We start from the raw sequence: 21,407 nt of genomic DNA on the forward strand, positions 1-21,407 counted from the left end.
AAGTTCAGAGCTCCTAAATTCAAGTAAAAGAGATTATAGGGATATGCCACCATAGCCAGCTCACAAATTTGAAAGAAATACTATTTTAATTAGTCTGGATAATGGAAAGAATGCTATTACTGATTAAGAGTTAAGTGTAAATGAACTACCTTAATGTATACAGGTAGATGAAAACATGTATATTTATAGGTCACAAGATACGCAAACTGAATTAAGCTAAATAATGTGAAAATATATTCAAATTTTCACAATTATAAAACATATAATCAAAGTAGAATGGCCAGTTCCTTCAATTGGTCATTCTCCACTAGACTTCAGTCTAAAACTTGGGGTAATATCATTTATGGACATGACTCAGGAGTTGATACTATATGATTATAAAAAATCCTCTAATTTGATGTGAGGTAGAAGAACTGATGACTGAGAATTTGCCAGTTTAGAAATGAGTTTGTATATGATAAATATTTCTTTCTCTTGTTACTCTGTGGATGCAAAAACAAAAACAAAACAACAACAAAAACAAAACAAAACAAAACAGGATGACTTTGAGCTATCTCCCAAAGAGTCAGGCACCAGTTATGTCTTGAACCCAACCAAAGCAGAGGTGAGCAAATGGACAACTTTGTGTTTTCTTCCCTGATTTTAGGAAAATTAATTAGAAGATGAGAATGCTCAGTATGCCAGAACACCTGGTGAAGGAAGGAGGAATTCTAATGGGAACTTCATGAAGACTTGATTAAGAGAGAAAAGGAATTCACTCAAAGGTCAGATGCAGGGCAATACTACTTTCCCACAAATAGTGAAAAGTACAATGAAATCCTCTCATTTGAATACTGTTCTTCAAAAATAAAGTCTGTAAACTCATTTCTCTCACCTCTTTACTTACTTAGGTAAGCTACTTCAGTGAATCAATGGCTGAAACCTTTGAAAAAGGAGAGAAAATGACATGGAGGCTGCTAAACAACAGCAATGATTTGGACTGAGTGGAAAATTTTCATGTTATGACCTTCAAAGAAAGAAAGGTTATATATCGACCTATACAAAGAATCAGCAAGAAATAATGAGAACAGGGAGTATGCTGCCCACTTCCTACAGTACTAATGTGTATTAAAGGAAGAGACAGAAGTAAGAGTCAAGAATGTAGTGCAAACATGATACTACAGAGAGGACTAGTATATGGAAGGACTGTAAGGAAAAAAAAAGTCCAAACAAAGGAATGCTTCTTCACTATGGAATGGGAATTTCAGAAGGCACAGTGGAAGGCTTGGGTAAGGTGAAAGTGGAACATGAATGGAGTAGGGTTTAAAAGGATAAAAAAAAAGGTATAAGAAGATGAAGAATTTTCTTTTATGGAGCTATAGAATGATATATAGTGAAGATAATGAAAAAAGGTAGTTGAAAATTGTGATAAAACAGTTCTGTGGATCAAAAATTAAAATAAGCTCACCATCTGTGAGAAGTGTTGTTGATAGGCAAAAAAGGGTACAAAGCCTTAATCACACTCCTTAGCTATTCTTGAAGGGATAAAATCAAGAATAATGCTGCTACAACAGCTGGGCCAGGATCTTGACTTATCACTAAGTTTGATGGGGCTATTGGCAAGATTGTTCTCAAACCTCTTATAATTCCAAATCCCTCTTCTACTCAGCTAAGGACATCACCTCCTACTATACTGTATATAAGGTTGTTCCTTGAGAACTTAACTTTTCTTCCCTTCTCTTCACCTTAAAACCTCTAGCCATTATGTGTTCCTTTCTTCTCTCTCCCAACCCCCAGGTGTCTGACAATAAAGTGGAGTTTTTTTCTTGCTAAGGTCAATATCTCTCTCTATATGTACACGATCCCATTCTGTCTTATCTTCTCTAGCAAAACACAACTGTAATCATCTACTCTCATGTTTCAGCTTCTGGAATTCTCCTCCTCAACACTGCCTTCCCACATGCTCTAAACCCATATTCGCAGCTTTGGAATCACTTGGACCTCTTCCTGATTGACTTACACCATATATCCAAATCAATTTCTAAGACTTGTTGATTCTACCTGCAAATGTACTTCCATAGACCTCTCTAATCACATAGGACCACACTAAATTAGGCCCTTATCACCTCTCAACTAGACCAGTGGTATCAAAATGTAAATAGATTTTTGAATCCCCCTATTAAATTAGAAACCACAACTTAACATTATGTTGTATTGTATTTTTTCCCTCAAATCACATTTCATTCTGGTTCCTGGGGTTGAGTTTGACATCTCTAATAAAGATTATTGTAATAGCTTCCTATTTGGTTTCACTACCTCTGATTTCTTCCCATTCCAATCTATACTTTACACAGCTGCTAGATTGATATTCTTAAATAAGGCACAAGTCTGATTATGTCATTCTAATTCTCAAGAACTTCAGTGGTTCCCTTAGGCTTTAAGAAAAAAACATAAACTTCTCAATTTGACAATTAAAGCCTTTTGTCACCTGATTACAACCTCTAATTCTGGACAGAACTGAAATGACTTCCCTCATGGGTATGTTACATAAATCTATGTTTTAGGTACAATAAATTAAAAGAAAAAGTTAAGCACCTACTCTTGGCCAGACACTGTACCAGTCAGGAAAATAAGTCTCAAAGGAGTAAAAGAGAGAACTAGAACTGAAAAGATTCTTTTAGGCATTTGGTAATTGCTCTGGGCTACAGGGATAAAAAATATGTTTTCAAAGGACTAAAATGATAGCACAAGAGCTCCACCTAGGAAAAAAAGTTGACAGTAACTTTGGAGATCTGTCTCATATGACACTCTTCTCATCCCATGATGGCAAGAGGAATAATGGTAAGAGGGAAGGAAATGGACAAAGGTAGAAACACAAAAATAAAAGAATGATACTGAGACAAGAAAAAGCTGTTCTTTACTTAAAGGGGAATTCAGGACCTTGCACAGACATTAGTGGGAAGGAGAATAAGTTTTTACATAGTGTCTACTATTGTACTGAGGAGAAAAAGCAGATGGTTTATTTTTTTTTAACCTTCCCTTCAATTTTGGAATCAATATTGTGTATTGATTCTAAGGCAGAACAGTGGTCAGGGCTAGGCAATGGGGGTTAAGACACTTGCCCAGGATCATACAGGTTCGAAGTGTCTGAGGCCAGATTTGAAACTAAGATCTCCCATCTCTAGGCCTTTGATATTTATTCTTGAAAACAGATTTCCACATAATAAATTGGCCAAAGAAGGTATTGAGGTTATTACACATATTTAAAGCATTTTCCAAAATATTTTTGCATCAACTCCATGAATTTAGTAGAATTAGTATTATTTCTGCAGGTTCACAGTTCAGGAAACTGAATATTGTGGTTAAATACTGGTCTATTTTAGTAGAAAATTTCTAGCTCTAATAGAACTAAAATTTGTTCCAAGACTTCCTAAACAGAAGTCCATTTTTTCCCCCTGCTTATACTATGCTATTATTTTTAGCTTCTCACCAAATGCATAAATCAAATGCAAAGTACTTTTTGGGTTGCTCACAAAGTATAATTTTTGTACTCAAGAATCATAGAGGAACAGTAATACATAAATAAAAAGTGATTATTTTCTGAACTTATTTTCTACTATCTAATAAAAGTAAGCCCAATGAATTAACGATGTACTAATAATCTTTGGGGCTAAATATAAGTGTTAAAAAAGAAACAATAAGAAATAAGAATAATGTGCTGAGTCTCCTGAATAATAGTTAAGTGGGGGGATAAGGCTAGAAGTATTTTCCAATCAAGAAATTAAGTCTTGATTATTCCAGAAACCATAGGGGAAAGGAACCAGAATTCCTAAAGGAGGAGCAGATTCAGACAAGATCATCAGACAGCCAAGTTAGCAATAAGGAGAATTTATCCAGATCATTGTGGAAATGGTGTGTGTGTGTGTGTGTGTGTGTGTGTGTGTGTGTGTGTGTGAGAGAGAGAGAGAGAGAGAGAGAGAGAGAGAGAGAGAGAGAGAGAGAGAGAGAGAAATCTAAGTTGTAAGGTAGAGAGGGTTGATAAAAATTATAATTAAGGTGGGTTATTTATGATATGGATGAGATGAGATCTAGAGTTATAAATTTTTGTATGGAGAGATTTTACAAGTTTTTACAATGATGAAATAAATAAGAACACTAAATCCCTTGCTTCCTTCTCACGTGCCACAAATAAACAGCAATAATGACAACTATCATTTATAAAGTGCTATAAAGCTTTATGAAGTACTTTCTTCACCAGAAACTTTTAATTAGACTGTACCAGTATTATTATGATGTTATAAATGAATAAAATGAAGTTCAGAGAGATTAAAAGACTTAACCTGGGTCACTTAGTTAGAATCAGCATTCAAACCCAAGTTTCCAGATTTTATATTCAAATAAGCATAATGAGGAAATACAAGGTTGCTGAAGCACAACTTACAAAAAGACCCAGGTTGTGGAGGGCCATAATTTCAACAGTCAAGAAAACAGGAAAAATTTAAGTAGAATATGTCACAATTAAAAGTAGCAATCTTGGGGAAATGAATCTGGAGATACTTGAGAAGTTTGGAGGGTGAAAAGGCTAATAGAAGAAAAGTCAGGCAGAAGAGGGTTTGTACTTCTGGTTTGAGACAGGTGATACAAGATTAAGTAAGAATTTTAATAATAAGACAGGAAAGGAAAGATGTAGGAGACAGAATAAAGGGATAGCAGATAGGACTTGGTCATATGTATGAGTAAGAACAATGTATGAGTATAAGATGATTTTAAGAAGTAGAAGCTAGATGACTAAGAATCAGGAACCATGAACAAGCAAAAGTCACAGGAACCTCTCCCTCCCTTCCTGGGAGAAAATCATAAATTTGATTATAGCCATATCATAGTCAATTTTCAACCAAACAAAAATTATAATAATGCAAATAACGATAGTACTAACAGACAACTAAATTAATGTCAGAAATAACAATAATCAATGTTAGTTTACATGTCAGACACTAAAGAGGGCAACTATTTTAAGTGTGAAAGGGCTCTGTGAATCCCTGTTCTTGAATCCTAGTCCTATTAAAGTCCTTAATGATGCACTTCCTATTAACAGTCATGCAATAAATAATTGGCTCAAAGTAAAGCAATTAATGGAATGCTATATTAATAACAATAGGTATAAATTATTACCCCCATAAGCCTGAGATGCATTCTCCCACGAATACACACAAAGTTTGTACAAAGAATAGGTAAAAATTTAAAGAATAGAATAGCACTTCTAAGGAGGTAGAGAACACATACTATATTGCTATGGGAAGTACAGGACCTGGAAGACTTCGTTCCCCTGGGGGGGCCTCAAGGGAACTACTTAATAATTTCTCCCATTGCTAGTAAGAAAAGAGGAAAATTAAATCCCCATTCCACTCCATTGGAAGCTCTGGTCTAAAATTATATTCTTTAAAGATCACCTATCCCTGGACACGTAATGAAATTAAAATATCTACATTTCCTAAGCTGGTTAATACTTGATTGTTCTTGTGATTATTTTGGGGTTTATTAACACTATGCCATTTTATAAAGTCACATGTCAAGATGAAAAAGAAAAAAATTAATGAAATCATAAAAAGATAATTCTTTATTAATATGAACTCTATATCAATTTCTAACTTAAAAATGACACTCATTTTCTGTTCTATTATCTAAACTTTCAACATTTAAATAACTTTCAAAATTCAAGGAGGTAATACTTTAGAAAATGGCATTGATTTGGTAATATGTGTTATTAGATTTTTATAAATTAATGGACGAAGTAGAAAGAAAGGAGTTTGGGAAATGAGAGGTTTAGAAACAGATTGCTATGAACTGGTTATATTCTTATGATACTGGATTTAGGGGTACAACTTATGACAGCTAGAGTGTGGGATGGTTAGAGGAGGTAGGGAGAGGCAAGAAAAGGGAAAGAAGGGAATGAAGTATTATGATTCTTGTACTCTATTAATGAAAATAAAGTCAATGTGAATTTTTCTGAAGGGGGTTAAGGATGTTCCATCTGAGTAAGAATAAGAATAAAAATCCTGGACTTGTGGTTTCAGTGTTATAGGGAACTCAAAGATGATGAAACTTCCTATGCCATATGGATCAGCACTTTCTACACAACTTATAGTCCTTAAAACAAAACAAAACAAAACAAAAAAACATACCTTCCAACCTTCCATCTTAGAGTCTGGTTCCAAGACAGGGATAGGCAATGGCAGTTAAGTGACTTGCTCAGGGCCACAAACTAGAAAGTGTCTAAGGCCAGATTTGAAACCAAGATCTCCTGTCTCTAGGTCTGCCTTTTAATACACTGAGTCACATAGCTGCTCCCAACAATTTATAATCCTAAAAAAAATTGCCATAGGCATTAAGAAAAACCCAGGGTCAACAAATTGGGAGAACATTTTTATGACAAAACTCTCTGACAAGGTTTGATTTCCCAAATACATAAGGAACTAAGTCAAATTTGCAAAAAAATCAAGTCATTCCCCTATCAATAAATGGTCAAGAAACAGGAACAGGCAGTTTTCACATGATGAAATAAAAACTATCAATAAGCACATGAAAAACTCTTCTAAATCCCTCCTGATTAGATAAATACAAATTAAAACAACACTGAGGAACCATCTCATACCTAGCGGATTGGCCAATATGGCAGCAAAGAAAAGCAATAAATGCTGGAGGGGATGTGGCAAAATTGGACACTAATACACTGCTGGTGGAGTTGTAAATTGGTCCAACCATTTTGGAGATCAATTTGGAACTATGCTCCAAGGGCTTTAAAAGAATGCCTGCCCCTTTGATTTAGCCATACCACTGTTGGGTTTGTACTACAAAGAAATAATAAGGAAAAAGACTTGTACAAAAAAATTTATAGTGGTGCTCTTTGTGGTGACAAAAAAATTGGAAAATGAGGGATTGCCCTCTGATTGGGGAATAGCTGAACAAATTGTGGTATCTGTTGTGAAATAATGCTAGGGATTTGGGGATGGGATTGTATGTGCAGAAGAGTAACCTGGTTTGGGAAGGCTACCTGAGCCCAGTGCAGGCAGAGCCAGACTCTGAGATGAAACACATACACAGAACTCTATGTTATAAAGAACAGGTGTTTAATATAATAAGGACAAGTTAGAAGGGATTTGGATATATCTTACTATAATAATAAATATCTACACCTCCCCAGGCCTACAATCTCTCCACAGATAGCGTCTGAGTGGTTTCCCTACACTATTCCTATACTCACTATATAACCCCATAATTATTATACTTAACTAAACTAACACTAAACCCCTCTTTGATAATATAAGAGAAAGGGTCTGTATGCAAGTCTGACAGGGCCCAATGATCAGCTGTTACTTGTCACAAAAGCAGTACAGGAACTCAGAGGCAGGTGTCAAAGGCCAACAGGTACAGGATAATTCAAACAGCAAGTAAGATGTTAAGAAAAAGTAGTCAAATGCCACAAGGAAAAAGCTAACTCTCTTCAGGTCCACCAGAGAAAAATGTCACAGCCCTAGGTTTAACTCTCTCTCTCCAACAATAGCTGCTCTATCCCAGAATTCCAGAACTCTGCCCTTTGCTGTCAGTCTAACTCACACACTTTCCTTAGAGCACTTGGTGATGGAATATTATTGTGCTGAAAGGAATAAGGAAATGGAGGAATTCCATGAGAATGGGAATGACCTCCGGGAACTGATGCAGAGAGAAAGGAACAGACCAGGAGAACAATGTACACAGAGACATTATGGTACAATCGAATACAACAGACTTTTCTACTACCAGCAGTGCAATGACCCAGGACAATCCAAAAGGAACTTATGAGAAAGAATACTATCCACATCTAGAGAAAGAACTGCCAGAAATGCATAAGAAAAATATATCCTTGATTACGTAGTATGTGATTAGTGTTTTAATATTAAAAAATTCCTCTACTGCAAATATGAATAACATAGAAATATGTTTTGAACAATGATACATTTGTATAACCCAGTGGATCTGGGCAGGAGGGATAGGAGGGAGCTGGGTTGAGGGGGATTATGAATCAAAGAGCCATGAAAAAATATTCTAAATAAAAATTAAAAACAAAAACAAAAAACACAACCTAGGGTCCCAGAGGTTAGTTTTGAAGGCAGATTTACCTGGCTCTGAAAACTACTCCCTATCCATTATGTCACACTGCCTAAAGTTATAACATATATAGCTAAATTTACTGCTTAATTTTAAAATTGGACAATGGGATACACCTTACAATTTTGTTATCTTTACTGTAATGAGATAGATCACCCACTTTCAAGAGGCTCATGGTTGCTGATTCTTTTTAACATAAATCTACTTAATATCATTAAACAGAAATTACATTGATAAAATATAGAAATTTTTTACAACTGGTGTCATTCTCTACCCATTATACATTTCAACCTCATCATTCAAAAGAAACTGCTCTTTGCAAAGTACTAACAATCTCTTAATTGCCAAATCTAACAGGCTTTTTTCCCCCCGAAATGCATCTTTTTTTAACCTTTCTGCAGGCTATTAACAATGTCAATCACTTTCTCTTTAATACTCTTTTCTCTCTAGATTTTGTGCTACCACTTACTCCTTGTTTTTCACTTACAAAAGTGAATGTTCCATGTTTCCATTCTTTCCATCTAAGATCTTTGCTAGATTTTAATTCAGGTTAGCCCACTAACCACATCTATCTCTTCTATATACTATTTAAGTCTACTTCATAAAGCTTCTATGGATTCACTCATCATCTCTGCTGATAGTTCTCAAATATTATCGAACCCTAACTGTGGTATGATACTTTCAACTATTTATTAAATGTCTCATAGACATAAAAAAATCAAAATGTCCAAAACTGAATTAATTATGTATTACCCCCTCCCCCCGCCCCGGCCCCCAGCTTCCTCTCTAACTTCCTTATTACTGAGAAGGGCAGGACTATCCTTTCAGTCCCCAAGGCTATAAATCTAAGTGTCATCCTTGCCTCCTCTCTTGGGCCATATCCAATCTATTGTCAAGAACATTATTAAGCTTTTAGAAATCTTTTAAAGATTTCTCATATATACTCCCTTCTTTCTTTTGACATTACAACCACTTTACTTATCACTGCAGGCCTAGACTACTGTAATAAGTCTGTTGGTTAGTTCCCTTGCAACAACTCACATTCCAGTCCATTCTCTAGTCCTCTTGCTAAATTATAGGCCTGACTATATGTAATTTTTGTTATTTTCTACCCAAGAAAAAGTTCTTTATAACCTGGCCCATTCTAAAATTCACAAACTATAATACCTTATCCCCCTCTTCCCCCACATATTCTGCAACCTGGGGATACTGGCTTCCTTGTGGTTCTCCATCTCTAGAATTTAGGCATTTCTACTGGCTATCCCTGATGCCTGGAATATTTTCCTTCTTTATCTCTTTATACTGACTTCCCCAGTTTCCACTAAAATCCCACTTTCCACAAGAAGTCTTTTCTGAACTCTCTACCATTGTTGATTATTTCCAATTTATTCTGGTCAGTTTGTGCAAAGCTATTTACATATTGTCTACTCTTTTAGACTGACCTCCTTGAGAGGGAGAATCTTTTTCTTTTCTTAATATCCCCATAGCAAAGAGCCTCACATCTAAACAGACCTTAATGAAGTACCTAACTGACTGATACAGAATAGGTAAAACTATATATTGTAGCTGTCAATTTTCACCTATTAATTACATATACAAGAATTTCTCAATCATTCTTTGAGATATTTTTCTTCAACAATAACAACAAATTGTGAAAGACAAAAATAAAAGAAGGCTAATTTAAAGATGAGTTATTGCCAAGATTAATTTCTGCTTTGTTACATTGTCGCCCACCAATTCTTTATTATATAAGAATGGTGTTTAGCTTCCAATTTATTTAATATTCTATTTAATACATATGGTAGCAGAAGTGTCACGCAGTTCAAATGAAATAACTAGGAAAGATTATTGCTGTAAAATTAACTAATAAAGAAAAACCAGTGAATTGAAAAAGAGAGAGGAAAGCTAATTTAATCAGAAGATAGCAAATGATGGAAACCTAAAGTGAGTCATAGTTGGATCTAGGGCAGTGTTGGCAAACCTTTTAGAGATCACATGTCCAAACTATACCTTCCAGTTGCCTGTAAGCCCCTTGTATTACCTCAGACAGCAGAGGAAGGAAGGGTTCACATTGGGTGGCTGAGTGGAAGGGTGGGACATGCAAAAATATGTTCTCAAGTGCGGTAGAAAGGGGGGGATGGAGCAGCTCCCTCTGGCATACTGGGGCACATGTGCCACATCCTTGCCAACAGGGGTCTAGGGAATGGTGGAATGATATTGGTATTAAGAATCAGAAGAGACCTGATTCTCCATAAATATCCCAGGAAAAGCTCTAAAAATGCACCAGAAAGAACAGAGATAAGGGAAATATCTTTAAGTCCATTCATTTAATTCAAGACTTGACAAAAATGTCTGAGAGAATTCTATCGAGGCTCTATGTACACATAAGCCACGGTTGGCACAGGCAGGCAGGGCAGATTGAGAAGAGACAAGAGCCAGATTAACACCCAGGGAGTAGAAAACCCAGGCCCAGGATGCAGAACCTATCTAGCCAGCCTAGTCCCACAGAGCAGAAGTTACAGCTAGAGAAAGGGGCAGGGAGGCAAAAAAAGCTCAGAACCTATTCAGTTACCATCTGGTAAGGGTACTCTAAGATTCACAGTAAGGAATGGAGTTAATTCTAGGTTTGGAACTGTTCAAGAAGGTGGGAAAGAAGCTAAGGTTATATCCTAAGATGAGTCACTAGGAGACTAAGCCAAAATACAGGCATTCCTATAAAAGGTAATATCTAGTCTTAGCCAACATATCTAATATTAAGCAGAGCTTGCTCAAAACCTCTGTTAAAAAGATACGAAGGAAGAGTGCTCCCAACACAGAAAATGAGATTGGAGATTCCAGGAGGAAATTGGTGAAAACAATGAAGAAATGCTATGGGTCTTAGAAAAGGACAGGAGGTAAACCCAAAAGAAGAAATCCTTGCTAAAAGAACCACCACAAAACTGCCTGGAAGAAATGAGACAGAAAATTCAATGTTAATATTTTAAGCTTATTCAGTTTCCTAATTTAAAAGATAGAGAAACTGAAGCCTAAGAAGCCAATAATTCTCTTTTCTTTAAGTATTTTTAAGAGCTTAAGAAATGTATGCCATTGTTTTACATTAGGTCTAACTAAATGTTACAATTTATAACATCCCTTTTCCTCAATAATAAATATATTTCTATCATTATATTTGAATTTGTCCACCATGACTTGTTCCAAAATGAAAAGGAAATGGAAGGAAGAAGAGAGAAAAAAGATTAAGACAATGAAATAGGGAGAAAGAAAAAAAAATGAGAGGAAGAGAAGGGAAAATTTTTTTTAGGGTACTGAATAAATGTGAGAAAAGATAAGGATATAGATATAATAAATGTGTGTGTGCGCACACACACACACACACACACACACACACACACTAGATGAAATGGAATAAACCAAAAAAGATACACATAAAAAATTCAGTAAAGTTGAATTTATTAAGTATCTATTATGTGCCAGGCACAATGGTAAGTTCTAAGGGATACAAATAGAAGCAAAAGGCAGTTCTTGCCCTCCAAACCTTACAATCTAATGAGAAAGACATCATGCAACAAATATATACAAAGCAAGATGTACACAGGATAAATATGAAATATTTAAAAGAGAGAAAACATTCATAAAAAAGGAATTAATGAAGGTTTCCTATAAGAAGGTGGGATTCTAGTTGTTATTTAAAGGAAGCTACAGAGGTTAGCAGTTGGAATTGAAAGGGGATTGTTCCAGGCACTGAGAAAATATCTGGAACTGAGAAATGGAATGCCTTGCTCATGGAAAACCAGGAGGCTGGTGTCACTGAATCAAAGAGTAAAATATAACAAGAATGGAAAGGTAAGAGGAAGCTAGATTGAGAAGGGATTTGAATGTCAAGCAAGAGAATTGTAAGAGAAGAATTGGACTCAACCTGTCAGAAGGAAGATAGAAGCAGATTTTGCAGGCTGAAGGACCAGCTAGAACGGTGGAACGGCAGGAATGAGAGAATTCTGAAGGAAGTAAGAGAATCTAGACAGTTGGAGAGGGGACTTCTTTCTGAGAAGCCTAAGAGAAAGAAGGACCTGAGTCAACACTCTCCTCCTGTGACCCCTGACCCAATTTCCAGAGAAACAAGCTGAGTGAACAGGACTTAAGTCAAGACATCTTCATAACTGACCCCAGGAGGTCAGGCAAGTAAAGCCTGATCCTGCCAGACTTTGGGGGAGAAGGGGTTCAGTTACTTTAGGGACCTCCCATTCCCTCTTTCCCATTACCTTATTCTTTAATTCAATTGCCTTACCCCTTTATCTGTTCCCTTAGAATAAACAGCTATTCTTAAGAGCAAGAGACTGGCTTCATAGTATCTAAGAAAGGAAGGAGACTTTGGGAGATTGGAGGGAGGAAAGTTACATTTCTCTCCTCTGAGAGGGAGAAGCTATAAGTATCATAACTGTTTCCACCAAGTCTGAGGGAACAGAAGTTTGTGATCTTGAAGGCAGTCAGAGTGGGGTTTGCCAGGGAGAAGAGAGAGGGAAATCAATCCATCCCCTTTCTCTTTATACTTGAAAACATTCCACCTCTATATCACTCTGGTCCTGACCCAGCAGGGGAGATTCCATTCTCTCCCTGCCCTTATATTATAGAACAAATATCATTTTCACAACATGACTTTTCCCATTGTGATTTTAATAAAGTGCAATTGGGCATAAGAAATTAAATGGGAATTTTTTGGAAGTTGTGTAGAAGATACAGATGGAATGTGAAGGCCAGGAGACAACACAGAAAAAGATTAGAAACTCAGAAATATATATATATAGTTGTAAAACCTCAATGTTTTATCTTTTAATAATACAAATGGACACAATTTCTTCTACAGTAGACATTTATAAAAAAAAAAAGAAAATTCAGACTTTTTCTCTAGTATGAAAAGAGGGCCAAAAAATTTTATGCAGACTTTCCAGACTGGGTGCTATGGAAGGGGTATCTATTTTATATTTATATTCATTCTGAAGGGAACAGGAAGCCATAGAAGTTTATTGAGTAGGGGGTATGACTTGATTAAAACTACATTTTATGAAAATCTCTTTAGTGGTGGCAAAAGGAATGGAGTGGGAAGAGATCTGAGGCAGGCATACCCCAAAGCAAGCTGCAGTTCATGCAGTCATGAGGTGATGAGGAGCTGTACTAGAGTAGTGGCAGTATCAGAGGAGAGAAGGGTGACACTCAAGATTTTTTGTAAAGGTGAATTTGACAAGTCTTGGAAACAACTTGGATAAGGGGGGAGGGGAATTAGATATAGAGAGGAATTCAGTACGGTCCCCTAGGTTTAGAGCCAGTAGGACTTAATGTAATATTCTGGTGTAAGTATTAAGGTTTTGGATTAAGGGGATAACTGCCTTTGTAAGGCTGTAGTGCCAGCCCACCCTTCAATGTTACTATATATCAGGCACCCTAACTGGTGATCCATTATATGCCAGGATGCCTGACCTTTAGTTCAGAACCTGGTACCACTCATCAGTACCCAGTCTTTGACAGGCAACATTGCTTCCCCTTTTTCATCAAGTGACTCTTAGGTAATGGTCAGAAGATGTATCTAACCTATGGACAAATAAGGAGTGCTTCCTATTTGATCTAACCAATGAATTTTGGTTCTTTCTATTTTTTGAGGGGCATGACTATTTTGTTCTATTTTTGGACTGTTATAAAAATTGTCTAATTCTTTGGGGTATAAAGGAAGGCCTCTTCACAGTGCTTGTGGTCCTCTGGTCAAGGCCAGTGTTTCAGCTTTCTTGTGGGATCAGTCCTCTCATAATAAATCTCTTTCTTTATGGCTTGGATATTTTGCTTATCATTTGCATACCTATGGTTAGAAAAAATTACTTAATAATATCTAGTCTGAGATAACTGAAGGCACTTGGAGATGTGAAACTGGAGGACAGCAAAGAGGTTAGGGTAGGAAAGGCAGCCTGGAGTATAATCTACATTTTGATGATAATTAAATCTATGAGAGCTGATGAGATCACCAAGTGAAGTAGCATAGAAGGAGAAGAGAAGATGATCAGGACATTGACCTGAGGAATACCTAAAGACAGTTGCTCTAGAAGTGGATCTAGCATACAGAGGAGTGGTCAGAGAAACAGGAGGAAAACCAGGAGACTAGTGTCCTAAAAACCTAGAGAGAAGAGTGAGTATCAAGGAGGAAAGAATGATCAACAGTATCAAAGTTGCAAAGAGCTGAAGAAGGAAAATTAAGAAAACCCATCACTGGGCCTGACAATTAGGAGAACATTAGTCTTTAGAGAAAGCTGCTTCAGTGGAATGATAGGTCAGACGTTAAGGAAGAGAGTGTGAGACTTAAAGAAGAGAGTGTGAGAGAGAGAAATTAAAGACTTCATTTTATATGACCTTTATGAGGAGTTTAGTTACAAAGAGCAGAAGAAAAATAGGATGATAGTTAGCAAAGATGAAAGGATCATGAGGAGAATTTTTAAAGATAGATAAGACAGGGGCATGTGTGCAGGTAGTAGAAAAGGAGCCAGTAGAAGAAGAGACTGAAAATAAGTAAAAGAGAGAATATGATGGGGATGGGGGTAGAGGGCATTTTGTTGGAAAAGATAGGATAGAATGGAATAAATAAATAACAGGAATTAAATATTTGCAAGCAGGTAGCTTGAAAGTTTCTAAATATCAATATACTAAAATATGAAAATCTGTCAAAGGGGGGAAATTCATATTCAAGATATTTTCACTTTTGAATATAACAAGAAGTTATTCATGTAATTCACCTATTCATATATTTAAACAAACAAAACAAAAAAAACCAAGGAAACTCAAATCGATTTTTACCATGGTTTTTCCTGATCCTCTAGGTCCAATAATTAATGCAGAGTTACTTTCTCCATTGATAGCTGTTCGTTTTAGCAGATCAATTAAGAGTCTGAAATTATAACAGGTAAAAATGAAAAGAGAGAACCTATTAAGTTCTGATAGCATTAAGGAAAAGATAAAAAACAAACAAACAAACAATTTAAGCAGAAATGTAGTAATAACTTTTAATACCAAGAAGAGGGAGGGAGAGCAATAACATTAGAGTCAAAGTACCTTGGAAGTGGTCAAGTTGCACTAGTCAAGTTTAAAGGTAACAGGTAAGCTTACTTGTACTGTGTCTGTACTCCAAACAGGTTGCCCTTTGGAATCTGGTGACAAAATCTTTCACGTAAAATTCTTTGTACCTTAAAAAAAAAAAATTTCAGTGGAAATAAAAATATACTTTTTGGCTATGAACAAAATTTTGAAATATACTGGGAAAACTTGTGCCCAGAATGAGGTACTAAAAATTCCATTTCTAAAGCCTTGGAGCAAATCAATAAATAACTCTTTAGAAACTTATTTCCCAAACTACATAAAATAGAGTTAAATAATTGTGAAAACTTGCAATTCCATAATTTTACTTTATTTCTGTAAATGCTTACCTTCCACCTTAGAATCAATATAGTGTATTAGTTCCAAGGAAGAACAGTAAAAACTAAGCACTAAGGGTTAAGTGACTTGTCTAGGGTCACACAGCTAGGAAGAGTCTGAGGCCAGATTTGAACCCTCAATCTCTTGGTCTGGTTCTGAATCCACTGAGAAACCTAGCTACCCCCAATTCTAAAATTTTATCATCTACCTCACTCATCAAAACTCCATGCTTCTAAAAAAGCCTTACTAATTATCATGATGCTAGTACCTTCTTCTATAGATTTGGAAAAGAGCCTGAATTCTAGAAGGGGAAGGAAGATGGAAGGTCCAGGACCCCTCTCCCACCTATAGTGCTGAGCTTCCAGCAGTGGCTGGAATCTCTGGGCAGGCAAGGGCCCAATCCAGAGAGTACCTTGCCTGAAAAACTGTGCCAGGCCCATGGCATAGAACATAAGTGGTGTAGAGTTAGCTGGAGAAGCGCAGAGCAAGTCTAGTCTCAGCCAAGGCCCTCCATCTTGTACCCCTCCCCCCTTTGGGAGGTTTTGGCCTCAGTACACATCCAGCATTACAGATCAACTGCCTCCCCCCTGCCTCAATCTCATCAATAGGGCAGATAAGAAGCCTTCAGAGGGCAGGAAAGCTCAAGCTCCAACACCCCTATCCCACAGACTGATCTGAGAGCCTTGCTAACTAAGCTCCAAGGGCAAAAGCAGCAACAAATTACAGGCAACAACCCTGACAACAGGGCAGGAAGCCCAGCTCCTTTGCAGCTTCTATAGTCAGCTGAGAAAGATCTGAATAACATTATCAACCAGCAGAACAAAGTTAAGAAGCCCCTTCAGGACAGAACAGCCCAAACCCAAAGATCCAGCACATAATGAGAAGAGCAAGACTACAGGCAACTAAAGGAGGACAAGAAGAGAAAAATCTGAGTAAATAACAGAAAAGAAATTACAATCGACAGCTTCTATACAGGCAATGAAGAAAGAACAAATGGAATAGAAGAGGATCAAGGAACGCCAAGCAAAAACACAGAAACTCCAGCAAATTGGACACAGGCTTTGGAAGAATTCAAAATACAATTCAAAAAACAATTAAGAGAGGCTGAAGACAACTGGGAAAATAACTTAAAAAGCAAAATAAATCATCTGTAAACAGAAAATATTGTCTTGAAAGCCAAAATTAATCAGCTTGAAAATGAGGCAAAGAAGATGAAAGATCAGAAGAAGGATGACCAAAAAGCCAGGGATAAAATTCAGTCTTTAAAAACCAGAATACAATTAGAATCAAACAACTTCACAAGGCAGCAGGAAACTATGAAACAAAATCAAAAGAATGACAATTTTGAGGAAAATATAAAAAAACCTCACCCAAAAAAAACAAGAGATCTAGAAAACAGGGGATGTAGACTCTAAATGATCATCCTAGTGCAAACATCAACAATATGGAAATAGGTTTTGATCAAGGACACATGTAAAACCCTGCTGAGCATCAGCTACAGAAAGGGTTGGGGGGAGGGGAGGGAAAGCCTATGATTCTTGTAACCAAGGAAAAATGTTCTAAATTGACTAAAGTTTTCAAAAAATAAAATTAAAAAAAAATTTTTTAAATTAAAGATCCCTGGGATTTTAATGACTTTATCTCTTTTTGTCCTCTGGCTAGTCTTTAGTCGTTTAAATCTAAGATCTGTTGCACGTCACTCCCAACACACCATAATCTTAATTCTTTCCCAGATGATTCAATCTCCCCCTTTGCCAGATCCTTGACCTTAGAAACAATAATTTGCCAAAGTAGGTTAAAACAAATAAAAATAAAACATTATCCTAAAGCCTGGTGGTCTTTTAATTATAATGGCACTTCACTATAAACTTGTTTAGCCAAACTTCTCCAAGTAGCTACCAATCCTGGCATTTTTCATTTACTATTCCTTAAATCAGACTGCTACCAGCCTTGTGTCCCAAACAGTCTACTAGAATTGTTCTCTAGGGTCACTAATAACCTCCTAATGTACCAAGAACGACAGTGTTTTCTCAAACAGCAGAGGACTCTTAAGGGTTAGAATTGGAATAGGCCTTGGAAATCTTGAAACTACCTTAATTTTCACGTCAGGAAACTGAAGTCCAAAATGAAAAAAAGTAGAAGAGCTGAGATTTGAACCCAAGTTCTAGGATTTTAAATTTAGGGTTCTTTTCATTATGCCATAGTGTTTCACAAGTCATTTTTGTCCTTGACCTTTCCACAGCATCTGAGATTATTGGAAAAAAAATAATCTCTTCAAGAATCCCATAAAAATATTATTATGCATTTATAATGTTCCAGGCACTATACTAAGACTAGGGATACAATTAATAAAAAGGAAATAATCCCCTATCCTCAATGTTCTTAGTATCTAAAGAGGGGAAAATACATACAAAAGGCAGGTTGGTTATTTAATATATCTTGACCTAACATTTCTAAACTGTTAAGATAGCATAGCAGAGAGAGAAACCTGGGCCTAGACTAAAGAAGAAGTGAGTTCCAATTCATTCTCATTCTCTCTCTCTCTCTCTCTCTCTCTCTCTCTCTCTCTCTCTCTCTCTCTCTCTCTCTCTCTCTCTCTCTCTCTCTCTCTCTCTCTCTCTCTCTCTCTCTCTCTCTCTCTCCTCATTAATTTAGGGTATTTTTACATGGTTACATGATTCATGTTCTTTCCCTTCTCTCCTCCCACCCTCTCACATAGGCAACAAGCAATTCCACTGGGTTTTACATGTGCCATTGATCAAAACTTATTTCCTTATTAATATTTGCAGGAGGGTGATCATTTAGAGTCTACATCCCCAATCACATCCCCATCTACCCATGTGATCAAGTAGTTCTTTTTCTTCTGTGTTTCTACTCCCACTCTGCTTTCTCTTAAGTCCCTCAGAATTGTCCTGGATCATTGCATTGCTGAATGCAGGCTTTCTTGACTTGGCTATTCTATCTGTCTACTGCCCCAGGCTGTACTCGTGAATCATCAGCAGTCAATTGGATAATTTAAATTTTATCTCCCAGGAAGCAGATCTCAAACAGGACGTATGAAAAACAAAACTCATCTTTAACTCCTTAAAGAAGCAATTAAACCACACTGTCCTATTCTGAAGGACTTATGAGAAAGAACACTATTCACATCCAGAGAAAGAACTATGGAAGTAGAAACAGAAGAAAAACAACTGCCTGATCACATCAGTGGATAGGGATATAGGGATGTAGATTCTAAATGATAACCCTAATGCAAATGATCATATGGAAATAGGTCTTGATCAATGATACTTGTAAAACCCAGTGGAGTTGCTTATTGGCTACAGGAGGGGGGTGGGAGGAGGAAAGGGAAAGAACATGAATCATGCAACCATGGAAAAGAATCTCTAAATAATTAATTAAATAGAAAATTTCAGATAAAAAAAATAAATTACACTGTCCTTCTCTACGCCATCTGCCACAACCTGCTTTCACCTGCCTTCAAGGAGATGACTACAAGGCTACATAACTCATCCCATTCCATCCTGTCTCATCAGATTTCCCCATTAATCCCAATTCTATCACTTACTTTCACTCTCTCCCTATTGACCAGTGTATTACAGATCTTGTTCCTTTGGCTCTGCTGCAGGCTTTTTTCCAATTTTTCTCATCCACACCAAGTTTCCTTCATTACTGCCTACAAACATGCCCATGTCTCCTTATCCTGAAAAAACTCTTACTTGATCCTTCTAATATTGCTAACTATCATCCTATATCTCTTCTAGTCTTCATGGCTAAACTCCTAGAAAAGGTTAGCTGCAAAAAATGCCTTTACTTCTGTCTTCTCTCACTCTTTACTTACACTCTAACTGTGATCCTATCATTTCATCAAAACTATTCTCTCTGAAGACATGCCAATGATCACTTAGTGGCCAAATTCAATAGCTTTTTCCCCGCCTCAATACTCACTTTCAAATCTCAGATACTGCTGATTATTGTCCTCCTTGATATTCTCTTCTCTCTAAGTTTTTGGGACACCTCCCTGACCAGCCTTTTCTTTGTCCCCTTTATAGGATCTGGGTCCAGATCACATCTTCTAGCCCTAAATGCCTCACATGGTTCTATCTTGGGTTCTCTTCTTTTCTTCCTCTATACCACTTCACTAATTACCACTTCAATGCTAAAAATTCTCAAAACAATTTACTCTGCACCCTCAGTCTCTCTGCTAGCTTCTAATCTCAGTTTTCTAAATGCTTTTCAAACATGAATGTTCAATAGCTATCTTAAAATCAACGTGTCTAAAATAGAATTCGTTTCAACTTTAACTAATCTCCCAATGACTATAGGGAGTAATACCAACTGCCTAGTCACCCAAGCTACCAAATTAGGTGTCATTCAACTGCTCATTATCTATTAACTCCTATACTGACTCCCCATCCTATGTGCTATTAAGGTGTGTCAATCTTATTTTTGCAACATCTCTCAAATATTCCCCCAGTTCTCTTGATGTAGCTACTACTCTGAAACAGGCCCCCATCTCTGCATCTATGGATTATCACAAGAATATGCTATTTGGTTCAGTTGTCATAAGAGTCCCAAAGTCATTTCTATTCATCTGCTAAATTCATTTCCCTAAAACACAGGTTTAACTATGTCAACTCACTACTTAATAAACTCCAGAAGCTCCCATCACTTTCAGGATCAAATATAAAATTCTCTATGTTTTTCAGAGTCTTTCATATCCTAACCCTTTCATTCTTACCTTTCAAGTCTTTTCCTAACACAATATACTACACCAAAAACATTTTATCTTCTCAATTCTGCCCATTTCCTTTTTGGCTTTCTTCAAGTCCAAATTAAAATGTGACTAGATAGGATGCCTTCTTAATTTTAGTATCTAGCCTCTGTTAATTAACAACTATTTACCCTGTGTAAAAAGGAATTCTTTATTTTTTTTTTAATTTAACCGGACCTTGTAGGTCCTCTTACCATAGATATGTATAGGGATTAACCAGCCCACAGTGACAGTAAGTAGAAAACATAGAGATAGGAAGTGAGAAAAATAAAGGGGATAAAAGGCTGGCAGCCTCAATTGGTGGGAGTGTCAGTTATAGGGAAATTGGTTGCTAGGTGTGAATTGGTGGTTGGCATTTAATTGCTAGAATATAAAGGCAGGCCTCGGCTTACTGAAAGGGCTTTTGGCTTTAGCCTTTAGAGTGCTTTTTGACCATTTTGGTTTGGGAGGTGGCTGGTCTTTGTGGACCAGACCTAATTGGGGTTGAATTAAACACTGATTGGGTTGGTTTTGATTGGGCTGGAACTTTGGGTGGTTGTTATTATAGGTAGTTATAGGATAACTAGTATAGACATTAGGACATTTTCTTTCTTTACCTCTTTTCTCTATTTATCTCTTTTACTATATTAATTTTACTATATTATTTTACTATCTCTATTTTAATTAAACTAAATTGTTAATTGTTAAATGCTGCTAGACATTTTCTTTCCTCTGACATAAAGAGATAATATCAATTTACAATACTACTAAATTCTAATGAAAATTAAATTATTAAAAGCTGCACTTATTTAGTCAAAACCCCTATTTTAACCCTGATACCTGTAAATAGCTTTTTTTTGTACATATGCTAATTTATCGGCTTCCTCATTCCATTGGGAGCTCCTTGAGGTCAAGAGATTTTTTTGGTTTCTTCTTAAAACCCTAACACTTAGCACAGGTCCAGAGGTTGCTATCTTTTCTCCAAAATCACTCTTCCTCCAACTTCTCTATTTCCTACTGTTAAGCCTCTATTACCCAGGTTTGAAACCTCAGTGTCAACCTCATTTTGATTTGTCTCACAGAT

At 36.5% G+C, this 21,407-nt stretch overlaps 1 protein-coding gene across 8 annotated transcripts in view; it reads right to left on the reverse strand.

Annotated features, from left to right (window-relative positions):
* ORC4 (origin recognition complex subunit 4) overlaps positions 1-21,407 on the reverse strand; it is a 99,672-nt gene that overhangs the window by 53,398 nt on the left and 24,867 nt on the right. For 4 of the 8 annotated variants that reach the window (XM_007494129.3, XM_056797203.1, XM_056797204.1 and 1 more), the window contains 2 exons: positions 15,265-15,341; positions 14,956-15,046 (listed from right to left, as the gene is read on the reverse strand). The exons of 3 other annotated variants lie outside the window; for them this stretch is intronic. In XM_007494129.3, coding sequence (XP_007494191.1) covers positions 14,956-15,046; positions 15,265-15,341 — 168 coding nt within the window. Of the gene's footprint in view, positions 1-14,955; positions 15,047-15,264; positions 15,342-21,407 lie in introns of those variants that run through there. One more of the 8 variants, XM_016433624.2, reaches the window with a different exon arrangement.

This window comes from Monodelphis domestica, chromosome 4, assembly GCF_027887165.1.
Source record: "Monodelphis domestica isolate mMonDom1 chromosome 4, mMonDom1.pri, whole genome shotgun sequence".
Taxonomy (NCBI): Eukaryota; Metazoa; Chordata; class Mammalia; order Didelphimorphia; family Didelphidae; genus Monodelphis; species Monodelphis domestica.